A 16,388-nucleotide genomic window follows, 5' to 3' on the forward strand; every position below is an offset into this window, starting at 1 on the left:
AAAAAAAAAAGAAAAAAAAAACAGCTCGCTAGCTCTCAGGTTTGTCAGAGGAAAAAGGAGAGTGTTGGAGGAAGAATCTCAATGGCTTGGCCGTAGATGGCCTCCTGCGGGAGGAAGGGAAGGGACAAACATCACAGCATTTCCAAGGGTTTTATATTATGCAGTGCTGAGGGTTGCTCTCAGACTAACTAAGGGGTTTACATCACGTCCCACAAGCCTGAAAATCTTTTTAATGATACCAAATGGTCATGCTCACTATTTCATTTGTGTCTAATACATTTGGGATCTTTTCAGGACTGCTCAAAATACCTGCTCCTGAGATACATTTTCATTAAGGTATATATTTCCAGGTAATAATGTTTCTGCTGGAGAAGAATTTGGTTCTCTTTATGAGCGTGTTCATATAGTTATCTGTACAATGGAAACAATAAAATGGAGCAATGAGGATGTGGCAGCTAAAATGTGTCTGCCACTGAGTGTCACCAGAAAGCAGGGGACAGATTTTTTGTGGCCTGCTTGAAAATAGCAAGCTAAAGCAAGAAGGGGCTCTGCAGCTAAATGCAGAACAATACTGGGATCTGTTTAACTGAGGATTGATGGGTCATATCAGTAACATTGGTTTCTGAAGGGGCTCGGTCCCACCTATTTTAAATTATAGCATCAGTCCAGCACCTGGTGCTGGAAATGTGGGCTCTGCATTTCCATAGGTCTCGCCCAGGGAGGTCTGGTGCCCATCCTCGTGTGGGCTGCCAGGCCATGGCAGTGACAAGGCTGGCCCTTCAGGTCCCAGCTCCAGCTTGCGAGCGACCCCAGTGCTATGGTCTCGTAGCTTCAGCCAGGTCACACCGAGGGTGGAGACCAGGGGCTTCAGGGCACCCACGGGATCAGAGCAGGTTGGAACAGGGTCCCGGGTCTCTCTTGGGTCACTATAAGCTGGGAGAAGGTGCACAGTGAGGACAGGGTTTCTGCAAATCACCCAGGAGCTTGGTGGCTCATTTGGGATAAAATGGAGACATTGGGTGGTCTCAATTTAATCCCAAAATGAAGCCAGCAGCAGGAATCCCAGCCAGGCCGTTCCATCAGTCCCTTGGAAAAGGACAGGGGACATCCCTTGGAGACCTGGAGCTGGAGGAGACCTTCTCTAGGCACAGCTCCCACCTGAGGCGTAAAAAAAAAAAAAAAAAAAAAAAAAAACTTGAGATGTATTTAACGCAACCTGTAGGCTGCACGCTGCTTTGACAACAGAGACCAGATGTCTTTGATGGCTGGTTAGAGAGCACAGGTATTATTAATTGGGTTGGTTAGGAGCTTTTTGCTGTAATGGTTTTACGGTCGCAGTAGAGCAGCAGCGACAACGGATGTGAAAAACCCTTCACAGGCATCAGGACATCTCCGTTCCGGATGGGGTGAGATGCGAGCGGTGTCTCAGTTCAGAGCCCTTTGGAGCAGGATCTCTTACTGTTGAACAATGCTTGGCAAAGAGGAGCCGGGTTTATAAATAATGCATTTCCTTTGTCTTGCAGGAGTTCTGGAGGCAGAGGTACAATCAGATCAGCTGTGAACAGCTTACATAGCAAATCTAATAGGTTTGTAAATTAGATTTTGTGTTCATTTGTTTTTTGCTGTAAGGCAGCTATTAATCTGCTTCTCCTCTTTGCTGGATAGTGCTGGTCTTATTTAGCAAATGTATCTGTTTCTTTTCACTTCTGCTTTGCATTTTCTTAATCGTTTCTCTCCCTCCTTCCCCAGCTCAGTGCAATAATCATTTGCAAATAACCAAGGATCTGCAAGTTGCGGTGATTGAGAGAAAGAGAAAGAGTTACTTATTGTGAAAATAAGTCAGTGATAGAGTTGCCATTTTTGTAGTTTACTATGTGCTATTAGGAATGAGAGAGCTTGCTTTGACATCAGAACCCCATTCGGTTTTATCGTAATGCAGTTCAGTAACGTCTCTCCCTTGCAGAGTCATTTCATGGCATCACAGCCTCACTCGGTGCCTCTCTGTGTTATTTTTATGATGATGTTGTGTCGTCCCAGCACTGCCAAGTTGTAAAGCCCAGCGACACCAGGCAAGAATGAAAGAGCTGTGCCATTCTGCAATGATGTCACAACACATCATCAAAACACAGAAAATGGACAAAACAAAACCAAAAAAAAAAAAAAATGTAGTTATTCCTCAGATTCCTTTACCCTATTTCCTTTAAGATTTTTGACACCTCACAAGTAAGCTTTGCAAGGCATGAGATGAAATAGCAAAACACAGGATGGGAAACAACCTCCACTGGAGGCAGCCTCTGGAGAAGGTCCCGTAGCATTTGGTATGTACAAGGACACTGACATCCAGCCTTTATCAACACATTTCCCTTCCTTTCTGCAACACTACATAGTCTGAGATGTAATGTGTCCTCAGGAGCACCAGCCTTGGGCTGGAGATGTGCTCCCAGGAGCTACACATTGCCGTGAGCCTGGGCCACCAGCTCTGCCCCGTCTCTCCCTCTTTTCCCGTCTTGGGCTTTACCTGCCTTTTATGAATGTATTTATTTACAAACTGTTCTCCGCCTGGAAAAAGCCCTTTGCACTACAGAGGGAGATTCCCTTCAGCTGGTAGCAAGTGCTTTGGCTGTGTGGTTTTCAGAGAGCTCTGAAGTGTGAAAGCTTTTTCGGGGCTGCAGACACATGCACAGCTTCTTGATGAGATGCTTGGGTATTCTCTTTGGAGGGCGGCTGGCTGAAATCAAATATGCAGAGGCTCCCTTAATTTATGCCATTTGATGTAAATTGCACTGAAGTGCTGGGGCCTATTTGCCTCTTAGAGCAGGGATTAAAAGCTGGGGTCTCCCAGTGATCATCTCCAAACCCCAGCATGAGTGTATCTGGCTGTTTCTCATCCCCCTGCTCATTTCTGGGCATGGAGCAGGCAGTATGGATGCTGAAATCATTTTGTTCTTTTTCAATGGGGAAAAAACTTATCAGTGAGTCAATCTCCTCTTGTTTGGGGTGTTCATAGTGAGTACCCAACCAAACAAGCAGCACCCAGCAGCTCAATTAATTCATTTCTCCATAGGGTGAAATACAGGTTGTGCTTCCCTCTTGAGGTTTTTACCTGCCCCAGGAGCTGAGGGGCTCTTCTTTGGGGTGCAGCCCATCTCTTAGTGACATTTTGGGCTCCACAGGGCTGTGTGTGTGTCTCATCTGCCAGCCTGCCTCTGCAGTGTGCTCGTGTCTCCCCGTGCATGCGCTTCTCCGGCTCGATGTGTACAATTGTGTTTTATGTAAACCTGTGAGTATGTGTTTGTGTGAGCGAGCAGGTATTTAAGGATCTGTGTCGGCTTGAGCCTGGCAGAATACAAACGGGCTTTCAGTTCTCATTTAGGTAATAACTACAATTTTGCTTTTCTGATGAAGTTTGAATTCCAGCAGCCACAGCTGAAGACAGTGATTAGAAATGCCATTGGGATGCTAACGGATCCTGTCTCTCTCCCTCGCCCTGTCTTTCTTTTCTCTAGAGCTGAAGTAGTAATAAATGACTCTTCGTCTCCAGCTGTTGTTGACAGAAGTAATGAAAGCATTAAGCACGACATTAAACCAGCCTCATCCAAATGGAGACACAACCAGACACTCTCTTTGAAGATCAGGTACTGGTAATTACCTATAGGACAAGAGACAGATCTGGTCCTCTCCAGTGCAAGCTGGCAAATTGCCTCTGTATATCATCTAAAGGAGTCAAGGAAGAAATAAAAGGCTTATCTCCTGCTGAGCTAGACTTCATATCTGTAAGCGATCGCTTGGAAATGAGTTCCCGGCTGAACCAGCTGGCCCTACAGCCGTGAAACACGGAGCTTTCAAGCCCCCAATTTCCAGGCCAAGTGCAACTGGTGTGCAATGCTGTTGTGCCCCAGGGGAAATGCGGAGACCCCACTGATGGTGGGCCAGCCACGCTAGCCTGCTGGAAGGGCTGGATGGGGCAGGAGAGGGCATTAAGATGGAGACAGCTGTTTGGAAGCTGTTCCTGCAGGGCAAGCAGGAGACAAAGAGTTCATCTTCTGTGTTACCCAAATTCCCTCTGTACCTGAGCTGATGGGGCTGTTTTCTTCCCTGTCCCCAGGAAACAGATCTTGAAGTTCCTGGATGCAGAGAAGGACATCTCGGTGCTGAAGGGAACGCTGAAGCCGGGGGACATCATCCACTACGTCTTTGACAGGGACAGCACCATGAATGTCTCGCAGAACCTGTACGAGCTGCTGCCCCGCACCTCGCCCCTGAAGGGCAAGCAGTTCCCCTCCTGCGCCATCGTGGGCAACTCGGGGGTCCTGCTCAGCAGCGGCTGCGGCCCCGAGATCGATGCACACAGCTTCGTCATCAGGTAGGGGCCGCATCCTGCCATGTGGTGGGTTTGGGCGTTTGGGAGATTGGAGAGGTGCAAGCATAAAGTTCACTGATGCAAACACCTTGCTGTGAACTCTTACACCCACCACCAAGTGCTCCTTGCAAATGCAGCCCATGTCTTCTCACCCCGCTGTCCCCAGTGCCCATGTCCTGCAGTCACGCTGCCCCAAAGACCTGCAGTGGCAGGTCCTGATCTCCACCAAATTCCCTCCAAGATGCTTGGAGTGCAGAGGAGGAGCACACCAGCCCTCCCGTCCATCCCCAGCACCCGTGTACATCCGCTAGCTGAGGGGCTGTGGGATCCCGCTGATGATTTATGTATGTGCAGACATTTGCTTCCTGGCAAGTCTATTATGAAGACAGCCCAATCCATCAGCAGCTCACAGAGGCAGTCCCCTGCGTGACGTGGGGACAAGGATAATGTCACCTCTGCCCTTGCTCACGGCCAGCTGCTCCAGCCTGGCTGCCAGCAGCTCCCTCCTGGCCACAGCTCATGGGACCATGTCGTCTGCATCCTTAAACATAACCATGGTGAGCAAAGGAGAAAACAGCTTGTTGCTCTTCTGGCAAAGTTTAGGGAGGGGTTTCATGTCAGGTAGCAAAGTTGCGAGAGAAAAGTTTTGCTGGGCATAAGGTGGGGTAGGACTGGGGTTTGGAGTGATGTCTCCCCAGCCATGTGTGCTAATGCAGGGCTGGCGTGGATGTGCTCTTCCCACCATAGATTAGCTGAGCCACCACTCAAAACTGCATCCTCCTGAGGAGCTTTGCTCCACGAGGCCATGGCCAGCAGTGAATGGGCTCTGTCCACAGCTTTGCTCTTCAGACCCACTGTTTATTTTAAGCCAACTGACTCCTGCAGCAAGCACATCAGATGGGCTCCAGGGCCCTGCATGCCGCTCGCTGGGTTTTCTTTCCATTATTTCCCCATCTGCAAAGTGGGGAAAATACCAGTAGTAGTTGATTATCGAGACAGATGGTTAAGACACAATTCCTGCTCGTTAAATACTGTAAATTCACTGCAAAACATCACTGGAGAGCACAGTGTGCTGTAGGAACCCCCCATATAACAGGGGGGATCTGCTGGCGGTTTATCCCACAGCCCCTCCATCCTCATCCCTTGCAGGAGCATGGGAGCCCCTACCCACCTGCACGACCCCAGAGGAGGCAGCAATTAAAATGATGGAACGAGAGTGGGTTTTTGAAGGTCACAGGCTCCAATCAGCCAAACCCCATGGAGCTCGTGTCCTGTGGCATCCACCTCCTGCCGGTGTCATTGTCACTGCTGGTGTGTGTTTCACCTGGGGCCGTCTGCCAGCCTGCCCAAGCTGCTGCTGCTGCCGCAGGGTGTGCAGGCACTTACAGAGGCGAGCGTCTTCCTTGTGTGGGGAAAGCCATTTCATTTCAAATCTGCTGTGGCAGCAGACAAGGGAGGTTTGTTGCTCTGTGTTATTTTTGAACTGCACCAGCAGCAATACAGACCGTACAAACCCGCCCACCAGTTACACGCGGTATTAGCATTGCCCAGAGGAACATGCACACGCGTGCTGGTGTATTGACATAGCTCATCACTACCAGGTGAGAGCCTCTCTAATTTATCACAAAGACTCATTCTTCTTCCTGTCCCCTTCCAAAAAGTGAGGGCAAACGGGCACATCTGTTACTGCCCCAGCTTTGGGCATCACTGGTGTTAGTGCCCTCTCTCATATCCATTGCGGAGGGCTGTTCAGTGTTTCCCCTCACAGGTGCAACCTGGCCCCCGTCCAGGAGTACTCGCAGGACGTGGGCATGAAGACGGACCTGGTGACCATGAACCCGTCGGTCATCCAGCGAGCCTTCGAGGACCTGGTGAACGAGACGTGGCGGGAGAAGCTGCTGCAGCGCCTGCACAGCCTCAACGGCAGCATCCTGTGGATCCCAGCGTTCATGGCCAAGGGGGGCAAGGAGCGCGTGGAGTGGGTGAACGAGCTCATCCTGAAGCACCGCATCAACGTCAGGACTGCCTACCCCTCGCTGCGCCTGCTGCATGCTGTCCGAGGGTGAGAGCACGGTTGATGCGCTTGGAGCCAGCATTTCGTGAGCTTCCTGAGCCAGCTTTGTGCTAGAGGCATACAGCAAACAGCACGAGCTGTTTCTTCTGCAGACCATGAGGAAGACTCCACAAGCTGTGGCTGGGCCCTAAATGAGAACTGGAGAACACCTTGCAAGCCCAGGCTCCTTGCTGGGCTGAGCATGAGGTGTTCTAGCTGTGCAACAGAGCCTGAGTCTGATAGTGCTTTGCTGGCTGTAAGCTTGGATGTCACCACAATCACTCCCCAGTTAGGGCTTTCCTAGAAGAAATGCGTGTGTGCTGGCTAGTGACAAGGCTTGTCACCATGGGCTTGAGCAACACGTGGGGACATCAACCAGCTCCTCGCATCAGGGAGCTGGGGGTAGCTTGGAAGGGCAAGGCCCGGTAGTTCCTGAGCAGTTGAGTAGCCCATGTGCTCCTGTATTGGTGCTAATTGCAGTGCTCATCTCAAATGAACTTCTAAGGCAGGGAAAGGTCTGACATGGCCTGGCCTGCTGATCAGGTAAATAGGCTCAGGTGGTGGTGAATGGATGTGTTGGGAGGGCAATGGTTGTGTTGTGACTGCAATTGCAGGAGTGGGGAAGGCACAGCTGGAAGGTACTGGGGAGGTTATAAAGGAAGGGAGACTTCTCTGTGAATGCCTTGGGGATGAGGTAGGCTCTCACTTTATTTTTCTGGGGTGAGAGTTCATTCATTAGGTATTTAGGGAGTGCAGGCAGGTGGTGGCTTGTGCAGGAGGTGCCTTAATGGCAGCCCCTTTGTAGCAGTTCTCTCTCATCCAGACTCCAACCTGTTGTTCTCCCACGCTGGGAATTCATTTGTGCAGGTGATGCTCCCCCCTCTAAGACTCAGCACTAACAGTTCTTGATGACTTTGGACATTTCTTCTCCTCTGCACCTTCCAGCCTGAGCTTTTCAGATGGGTTTCTCCCTGCTGGCATCTCCTCATGCCAGCACTGAGGGTGGGCACAGGGCAGGCCCTGGGGGTGCTCTCGCAGTGATTTTCAGCACGAGCCAGCCTAAGCTGGGCTCTGGCATCACGGTGAATCCCAGGCAGCAGTAAGGCATGAGGACAGCAGGGTCTGCCCTCCGGTGCCTCAGCTCGAGGTTTCCCTGGGCCTGAGAGGCTTTTTACAGAAAATGCTGGCTTTGAGGTAAAGAAAGGGAAGGAAAACGACACCACAACTCACGTAAAAGGGGGGGGAAATAACCCAAATTCTGAGCTATTTCTAGCTGTAATTGACTTACTTTCATCTGTCAAAATAGAATTAAGCTCCTGTAATAAGCCCTTTAAATCAACAGGCTGCTAATCCTGTGCTGGCAACTGCTCCCAGAGCCAGCACCGACCCGCAGGAAGCTCCGTGAGGGTCTGGTGGGGCTGGGCACTGCTCCCCAGCTCCCCACGGGACGAGAGGAGGGTGCCCCAAGCTGCCTGCCTCCCACCTCACTAGGGCAGCTGCTGCCTGCCCTGCCCTCCTGCTTATCAGCCCAAAGGCAGGAAAATGAGGATGCTGTTGATTAATGATTACTACAACATATGGTGCGGTTTGGGATGAGGAAGGAGTCCTTCCTCAAGCCAAACTGACCGGAATGACTAGGAGTTTAGTTACTTATCGTCTTGGATACTTATTTCTACAATGGTTGTGTATTTTTGCTTGATGACCTCCTAGTTGTTAGAGGGGCATGGTCTCCAACAACTTCCACAGTCCCCGTCTCTCTGAGGAACATGGCAGTTACAGCATTAAGCTTTTTCTTTGATGGATCTGAGATTTGTGAAATTAAGACACCCTGTGGAGTGTAGCATGCAGCTGAGAAACAATAACCTACAAAACCTTCTGAACACCCTCTTGCACTACAGTGATAGAGTTTTCCCTTCTTCTTTGCTGGATAAAGCTACCTTTGATTTATAATCTATCCTAAGTTGATTTGGAAATCACAAAGAAATGGGGAAGGTCTTTCAGCTAAGAAACACTTTTTAAGTATTTTCCTTTTTCTTTCTTTTTTTTTTTTTTTTTTTTTAAGAAATTGCACTTTCTACACAGACTAATGTTATCTCAGCCAACTTCAATTCAGCTGCAAAAGCTTTGCCTTTACTGTTCTTCCTTCACTTCCAGAAAAATACGTTTGTAAGTTCTTGACTCTTCCTTGAACTGCAGAATTTATTGTCCTGCTCTGCTTTCCCCCAGACCAAAATGCATTTCCGTGGCAATTGAACACTTCTTCCTATAATTTGCAGTGCATTTGAGGCACTTGTAGAGCGTGCATCACTGAGATAAATAAAAAGCATTTTGTTTTTGTTGTCCTTAACAGCATCATGTGAGACACCACCTTCCCAGCTGTGCTGGTGCCTTAAAGGTTTGCTGGCAGACTTTGTGTTGGTGCAGTAGGACAGAGGCTCGTCTCTCATGGTTAAACTCACCAGCTCCACTCCCTGCATGCCGAGAAGGGGGAGAGCCATTGGCATTTCGATGGAGGGGCTCAGAAGCAAACTGTCAAAGTAATGGAGCAGAGTTACAGCTAAGGAGCCAGTTCCCAGTGCTGGTTCCATGTGTTTTGGGGTGCATGACTCACTTCTGAGAGATTCTATAAAATGTCTCCTGAGCAATGCTTCTGGCAAGCACAGTGCTCATCTTCTGGCTGGGAAGCAAGCGAGCCCCTTATAAGTCATCTGTTAGTGTCTCCAAAAAGCCTTGTAATCCCTATTGCCAAGCAGCTTTTGTTAGAGGAATAACATGAAATGCAGGAAGTGGGGGGGGTGGGAATAATTGTGTCTGGAGGTCTGAGTATCACCTCTTGTGGAGAATTCATGGGCACATTTCAGTTCGCCTCGTATAATCTAGTCTAGCATTTCTCACTGTGTCCATCACAAGGAGCTCTTGGCTGTAACCAATTCTAATCCCATCAGATTTTATTAAGAACTTCTTAAAAAAAAAAAAAAAATCAATAGATCTTCCAGCCCCTTGGCTCGCTCTCCCATTAGGTTTACCATCCAAGCAGCCGTGACAGCTCGCGCATGCTCTCTGTGACAGCAATCGCCTTGCTTGGTGCCCGCAGCTTTCGTAGCGCGGCTCTGCCATGTGTCCTCAGAAACACGGCTTGGTGGGACATGAGGTGGGTTCGCCTTGCCTCAGATGTCTCTCTGGGTCCTCACACCTGAATAACAGCAAAGTAGAGCCGTGTGTGTGTTAGATGAGGAACACTTGTGTGAGCAATTATTCTCGCCCCTTCTGCACGAGCACATGAGGCACACTGTATCCAGGCTGGTGTCTGTCTCCAGCTTTAGGACCTCTTGGTGAGGACCTCAGGGTCAGCCCCCATCCAGCACAGATCTGGTTACTGCAGGGTTATTTTTTTGGAGGTGAAGGAGCAAACTGGACACAAGGACAGATGGGCAAGAAGATTTCGCTATGCCCCGGGCTCCAGCACTTCATCTCCTCTCTGTGCTGTTCCGTGCTGGTCCTGTCCTGGTGTGCAGCAGTGGGAGCACAGGGTGCCAGCAGGGTGCTGATTGCCTTCAGCCAGCCTCTCGTGAGTGTTAATGGGAGCAGGATGTGTGTGGCAGGCAGATAATGTGCTTCAGACACTCAGGAGCTAGTACCTCCACAGCAGCTTGTGTTTGTATCGCACTTGGACAAATAAGCTGTTTTAAAAGGGTCTGAAATTGCATTATTTCAGCTATTCTGATTTGTATCACAAAATAATGCGGCTGATGCTGCTGAAACTTGATTTCTTCATTGACCTGGCTTTCTTTTACTCATTTCATCAGTGTGATAGATTTTCTGTTTGTTTTATCCTGCACTTTAACCCTTGCCTGGAGGGTACACGTTACCTGAGGGTTTCCTCGGATACATCAGGAGGTGATGTGCAAGCACAGGGCAGGATCCTGCCCCTGCTAATGATCCCAAATGCTGCCTGCAGGGAAGAGTCGTGTACCCAGCATCTTGGCACAAGCCAGAGCCAGACTCCGCTCCCCAAATTCAGTGCACAGAGTGATGTAGGGGGAGGATGAGCGTTGTCACTCCCTCCAGCTGCAGGTGGGAGCTGGGTCTTCCTACAGGCGACTTTGGAGCATTTTGTCTCCAGAGGTATTCCCACTGGGTCTCAAAGGGCTGAGCCATGCAATGGCAGCAGCGCTGGGCAGTTGTGCTCAGGAGACTTCTTGGAAACCTGCTGGGAAATTGGTGTTGCTGTGATTGCCTCCATGTGCTGGAACTGTTAAGTTTTGCCTGGGTTTTGGGGAGGAGCAGCACTTTTTCCAGTGGCTGGGGGGCGCTGGTGAAGTCTCTTTTGCAAGATGTCCATGTGGATGGTACCCAGTGAGGAGAAAGCACAGGGCTCTGAGCTGCTCCTTCCAAAACCTCTGTCCTTGGCTAGCACCAAGTATCAGCTCGGATAGGTGCTCAGCCCTGTGTCTGGGCCGCTCCCTTACAAAAGATGGCCTTGATGATCTGGTGGCATTTTCCATTTGTCGTTATCATGCTCCTCCAAACAAGAGCTGTCTCAAGCAATTCCTGCCTGGCAGCATTATGGCTCCTATTCATAGCTGCATCCCACTCAGGTGCCAGACCATCTCTGTAGCTGCTTACACCCCTGAGGGTTTGTTTACGCTGCTTCTGAAGGAGGTCGGCGATCGGAAGGGCTCTGAGAAAGGAGGCATTGAGTTTCAGGACTGCTCTTTGCTCTTCTCTTTTAATTGCTGTCTCTTTCCATAAAATGTTGCAGTTAATAGTTATGGTGATTGGTGTAGCCAATTTGAAAAATAATTACTGCCTGCTTCAAGATTATCTTTCCTCCTAATTAAAATCCCGGACCTCACATATTAAAGGTGTGCTGTTGACACAGCATCCCATGTGCGCCCAGACAACCTCATTTGGATTTACGGAATTAATTAGGTTTTATTTCCATCCCCAGCTGTTCTCTCCTGCACTGGGGATGTGGCCACTGTCTCTGTTGGCCAGTGGTGGGAGAGACGAGAGGGAGATCGTCCCACACTCCTGCCACAAACGGGTCATTAATAAGTGTTCCCCAGCACTCACTGGAAGTTTCCCACCTTAATTGTGTAAGAAGTGACTTGGAAGTGCTGAGGTGTGACCTGTAGTATGGTTTGGACATGATATATTATGTATGGTATCTGTTATTTTCATTCTGAGCATCTGAATTGTCACTGAGCCCCGCTGTGATGTTGCAGGAAGGTTTGGAGTGCCCAGTGGGCACATTGGGTTGTTTTGGCAGATTCCCTTCCTGCTGTGGCTGGGAGGGCTCCTCGGAGTGCAGTCCCTATCATTTTTGTCATTCTTAATATATCTTTAAAAAAATAAAAAAAAAAAGTCACCATTTCGGGCAGGCTGGGCAGGCACCCCAGTAGCTTGCTGTGGGGTGCCCTCAAGCTGAGGGCTGCATCTTCCCCCAGAGCCACCCCCAGTGTGACAGCTCCTCCTGGGTGGCTTCTCTGCCACAGGAGGATACCCTAATTCATCATTAAACAGCTGTGATAACCTCCTATTTCTCTGTGCACATCAGGGGTCTGATGTAATTCCCCCTGAAGGAATCAAGGAATCTGTTTTGCAGCCACCTGTGGGATGAGGCAGTGGCACCACGGCAAGCTTTGCTGTCCCCATAGCTCAATCCCTGGGCAAGCCCGGAAAAGGCCAATGGTGACGCTTATTCTTGCTGTTTCCTCCCCACTTTCTTGCTCCTCTTCCATGCTGGGTGCTGAGGAGAGGAGTCAGGCAAGGAGGACATCCTTCCCCAGACACCGCACTCGTACTTAGCTAAAGCTGCAGGCTCCTGGCCAGTCCTGGGGCATTGGACCCCCATGAACCTGCCCCCCCTTCCCGTGCACGCCTCTGGAATTTGATTCACCAGAAAAGTCAATTTTTCTCTTATCTCGCTGAGAACAAGCAAGTACATTTTGTGCCTTGGTTGCTAAATTTTAATGGCTTTCGTGAAAAGCTAATTTGCAGGATTATGGCTCTGCTCTCCCGCGGGTTCCTGCTGTCTGAGCCCCGGACCCTCGGGAGCCCAGTGGGAAGCGTGAATGAGGAGCAAGACATGTCCCGTGTTCAGTCACCTGCACCCAGGCCCTCTGAATTACCCATCACCAATAATCCACTGGCAGACCCCGCAGCGAGGGCTTGAGCAGGCAGCGGCAGCATCAAACGTGTTCGGGGAGGAGGGAGTGTGCCTGGGGATCTCTTCCACCCCTCCCCCCCAGTCTTCTCCTTTCTGATTTTGCTCCTCGACAGTGCTTTGCCACTGAGCAAACTAGATAAATTGTCTGTGCAATAACGCGCTGGGCGCTGGAAACTTCTTATTACAAGATGTTGATACTGTGGGAACTTTTATCAGCAGCCCAAAAAATACAGCGGCTGCTCCTTTCTGCTCGAGCATCGCTACAGGATGCCTCTTTCCCCTAACTTTTTGCCATCCCTCATAAAAAACAGCACAGTTTGCAACAGGGAGAGCATCTAGCTTGTGTATCGCGTGTTGTATATTGCAATATGGCCAACTGCATGTTTCATGGACTGATGCTGTGAAGCGCGGTGCTGTGTTTTGATACAGGACCACAGAGCGGTGGCTGCGTGTACCATGGGCACAGGAGCAGGTGTGTTTGAGCTCCTTCAGCTTGCTGACCCGTTATTCAAAGGCAAACGTTTTTACAGCCCTGTTGTGTTTACTGTCAGTAAAACCTTCATTGATCAATGAAAATCGTCAGCTGTGTGTGCGAGTGGCTGCTTCGAGGGGCTGCTGGAGTCTACTTGACGTGTGGATGGTTAGGTCTGAGGTATCGATCTCCTAGGTTGATTGGAAGATAATTGTAGGCTGAAGTACCGAAGGCCAGTGTTGCGAGCAATTTGTTTTTCATAACGGATTGCCGAGACATGAGATGCTTCAATGCCATAGCAACACGTGTGGTGTAACCGCCAGACAGAGAGCAGGAGATGCTTATTCATGAAGCAATCCCCAGAGAGGCTTTCTTGGCATGGAGAACTCTTCTGCTAGTCAGAAACCTCTCACTTTGAATCACCAATATATCTCAGCCGGAGGCCGGAGAGGGGGAAAAAAATCACAGGAGACGAGCTTTGTGCGTGAGCCCAGCCACGGGGGCAATAATAGGCTTTCTTCTGCTGTCCTTTTGCAGGTACTGGCTGACCAACAAGGTGCACATCAAGCGACCCACCACCGGCCTCCTCATGTACACCCTGGCCACTCGCTTCTGCAACCGCATCCACCTCTACGGCTTCTGGCCCTTCCCCCTGGACCAGAACCAGCACCCGGTCAAGTACCACTACTACGACAGCCTCAAGTACGGCTACACCTCGCAGGCCAGCCCGCACACCATGCCCTTGGAGTTCAAAGCCTTAAAGACTCTGCACCAGCAGGGAGCCTTGAAGCTGACTGTGGGGGAGTGTGACGGGGCCACCACGTAGGGCGGCCCCCGGCCGCGTTCCTGCAGGCTGCACAACCAGGGCAGGCCGGGGAGGGGGCGGAAAGGCCGAGTGCGGCCTGGTGGGGATGGTTGTCTTTGTCAACGCGCAGAGCAGCGGCACAAATACATATACGTGGTACCTATATATATTGACCTGAGTATTATAACTGTTTGGTGTTCACCAAGGAAGGGGCAGGAGAAGCGCGGGAGCATCTGGAGTGGCCGGCCTGGGCGAGACCTCGCGTTCACTGGGCCGGGAGCGGGCGTTCGACAGACGTCCGAAGCGTGTGGTGGTGACCTTGGTTTTTGAGGGTATGTTAGGTGATGGGTAAACGTGAAGCCGTTTGTCGTGACTGGTCCGAGGTTGGTAGTTAGTTTGTTCGGCCAAGACCGCCTGGCGCACTGCAGCAAGGCACGTTCTTGGCTCCGTGCTCGTGGCGGGGAGGGAAGGGGCAGGGAGCGGGGTGGGCAGGGAAGGTTTGTTGGCGGCTCTCACAGCTGAGAAACACCCAGCGGGACCAGTCCCCTGCCAGCAGGGACCGGTGCCTGGCAGGGCAGCACACAGATCTGAGCACAGCCTTTGGAGAGGCGAGGGAGAAGCCTCCAGGGCTGCAGTGTGGCCTCCAGGAGGCGGTGGATGAGCTGGGTGGACAGTTAGGAGGATGCTGAGGATGAGTTTCCTCATCCTTTCTTAAGGAGAGATATAGAAAGGAAGGAGCGGAGATGCTGGAACATGGCAGGAAGGTTTTTTGCTGCAAACCAACGCCATTAGTATTAAGTGTCTTACTGTGCCCCGGTCTAAGACACTCAACATCTGCCAGGGCTCATGAAAACCATAAGTACATCTAGCTCTTAATTCCCAAAAGCTACCTGCTAAGCAGCCTGCCTTCTCTCCCCCTCCAAAAATAACTGCTGAAATATTGGTGATAGGCCTGAGACCCAGCCAAGCAGAAAGACCGCAGGACTTTAAGGGACTTTGTCAAGTCTAAATAATTTATTTTCACTTCTCCGCAAGGAGCCAGCACACAGTGCTGCATTACTGAAGTCCTGATCTATCCTTTCTTTTAAGCTCCAATTAGTTGTTGTTCTGAACAGTTAAATAGGATGTCAGATAGCTCTCAATGGGATGCTTGCGTAGTAATGAACGTCAAAGAAATAATTAATCTTTTCCCATGCATTTCTGAGAGTACCTAAAATATAAAAAGTTATTACAACTGTGTTGGCTTTTCTCTAAATTTTGCATTCCTTTTTTTGAGGGAAGTAACTAGATTGGTCTGATTAGCTCATTTAATTTTCTGCTTCCACAACCTCCTTGATTCATCTCCTAATTAGTGCTGGGTGCCAGAGTGCAGGTGAGTCCAGGGTTCAGCGAGTGCAATTTGGGTTTAATTTGTGTGCAAGCAAATAATGCACAGCCGAGCCCTGGGCATGCGTCGCAATGCTTTTGTGGTGAGGTTTCAGCACCTTTGTGCCTCCTCCTACTGCTGTGGTTTTTAAGTTGAAAAGTGTGCATTTTGGGTCTGCAATACTTGACATTGTTTCTTTAAAAGCAGAGTGCTTCAGGTGGTAAAAGGAAGAGCTCTCTTTCATGTTTTGGGATGTAGACAGTATGATACCCGTAGGAACCTCCAGCCTGCTAATTAGTGTCAGATGAAGATGCTGAAGATTAAGGTGTAAGCAATATTATAGTGGATAAAAGTGGGCTAATCTGCCGCCAGGGGGACGTTTCTTTCCAACTCCAGAAAGTGATTTATTTTATGTATGCTTTTTAAACCTGTTTTCTTTTTTTAATTTTATTTTTATTGAGTTTAGTGACAGTATAAAGTTAAATCTGGCTGTGAACCTCAGCTTAAGCTGTTGAGGTTTCCTGAGACAGGAGGAGGCAAAGAGTGAAACTGCAAGGTGGAAGTCATCTGCAGTGCCGAGGAGCATCCCATGATTCAGGAGTGGTTGCTAAATGGGATAATCCCTGGTTTGTCCTGGTACAGAGGAGGGAGAGATGGGGATGAAGCCACAGGACTGCTAAAGCCAACTGTTGTATTGAGGGGCCTGGGCCACGGTACTGATCGCTGTTAGCAAACCTTCTTTTTAAATAAAAATGCAAGAAAATGAAACAAATGTGCAATTTTTTTGATGTATCAGTGTGAGAAGTGTGGTAAGACTGTAAAATGCCATGCCGGTTAAATAGGGAGAAAAGGGAAGGGAGAAAGAGGTTTTCTGGTGCCCTTGAAGCATCTTCTGGGGCAGAACAAAGGCAAGCTATAGACAAATTATCCTGGAGGATGAAATTGCTGGTGGTGTTTCTATTCCCCTGTTGTAAATGTATTAAACCAAGACTGAAGCCCTGCAGCTGCTCAGGTCAGTGCGAGAGCTCCCATTTCACCTCACTGCCATCCAGGTTGGTTCCTGGCACAAGAAGCATCCAGAAACCTCCCCGTGCTTCTTGTGGCTGTGTCAGGTCCAGCGTGGTTCTCGGAGGAACTCCAACCCCAATCCCCACTGGCAA

The 16,388-nt window shown here is 49.8% G+C and overlaps 1 protein-coding gene across 5 annotated transcripts in view; it reads left to right on the top strand.

Moving 5' to 3' along the window:
- ST8SIA2 (ST8 alpha-N-acetyl-neuraminide alpha-2,8-sialyltransferase 2) overlaps nt 1-15,996 on the top strand; it is a 28,172-nt gene extending 12,176 nt beyond the window's left edge. For 2 of the 5 annotated variants that reach the window (XM_035336074.1, XM_035336073.1), the window contains 5 exons: nt 1,524-1,586; nt 3,507-3,635; nt 4,106-4,363; nt 6,129-6,422; nt 13,595-15,996. In XM_035336074.1, coding sequence (XP_035191965.1) covers nt 1,524-1,586; nt 3,507-3,635; nt 4,106-4,363; nt 6,129-6,422; nt 13,595-13,883 — 1,033 coding nt within the window. In that variant the 3' untranslated portion in view covers nt 13,884-15,996. The remainder of the gene's footprint in view (nt 1-1,523; nt 1,587-3,506; nt 3,636-4,105; nt 4,364-6,128; nt 6,423-13,594) is intronic. The other 3 variants (XM_035336077.1, XM_035336076.1, XM_035336075.1) reach the window with 2 other exon arrangements.
- The last annotated feature ends 392 nt before the right edge of the window (nt 15,997-16,388 follow it).

The sequence above is a fragment of the Oxyura jamaicensis genome, chromosome 10 (assembly GCF_011077185.1).
Source record: "Oxyura jamaicensis isolate SHBP4307 breed ruddy duck chromosome 10, BPBGC_Ojam_1.0, whole genome shotgun sequence".
Classification (NCBI taxonomy): domain Eukaryota; kingdom Metazoa; phylum Chordata; class Aves; order Anseriformes; family Anatidae; genus Oxyura; species Oxyura jamaicensis.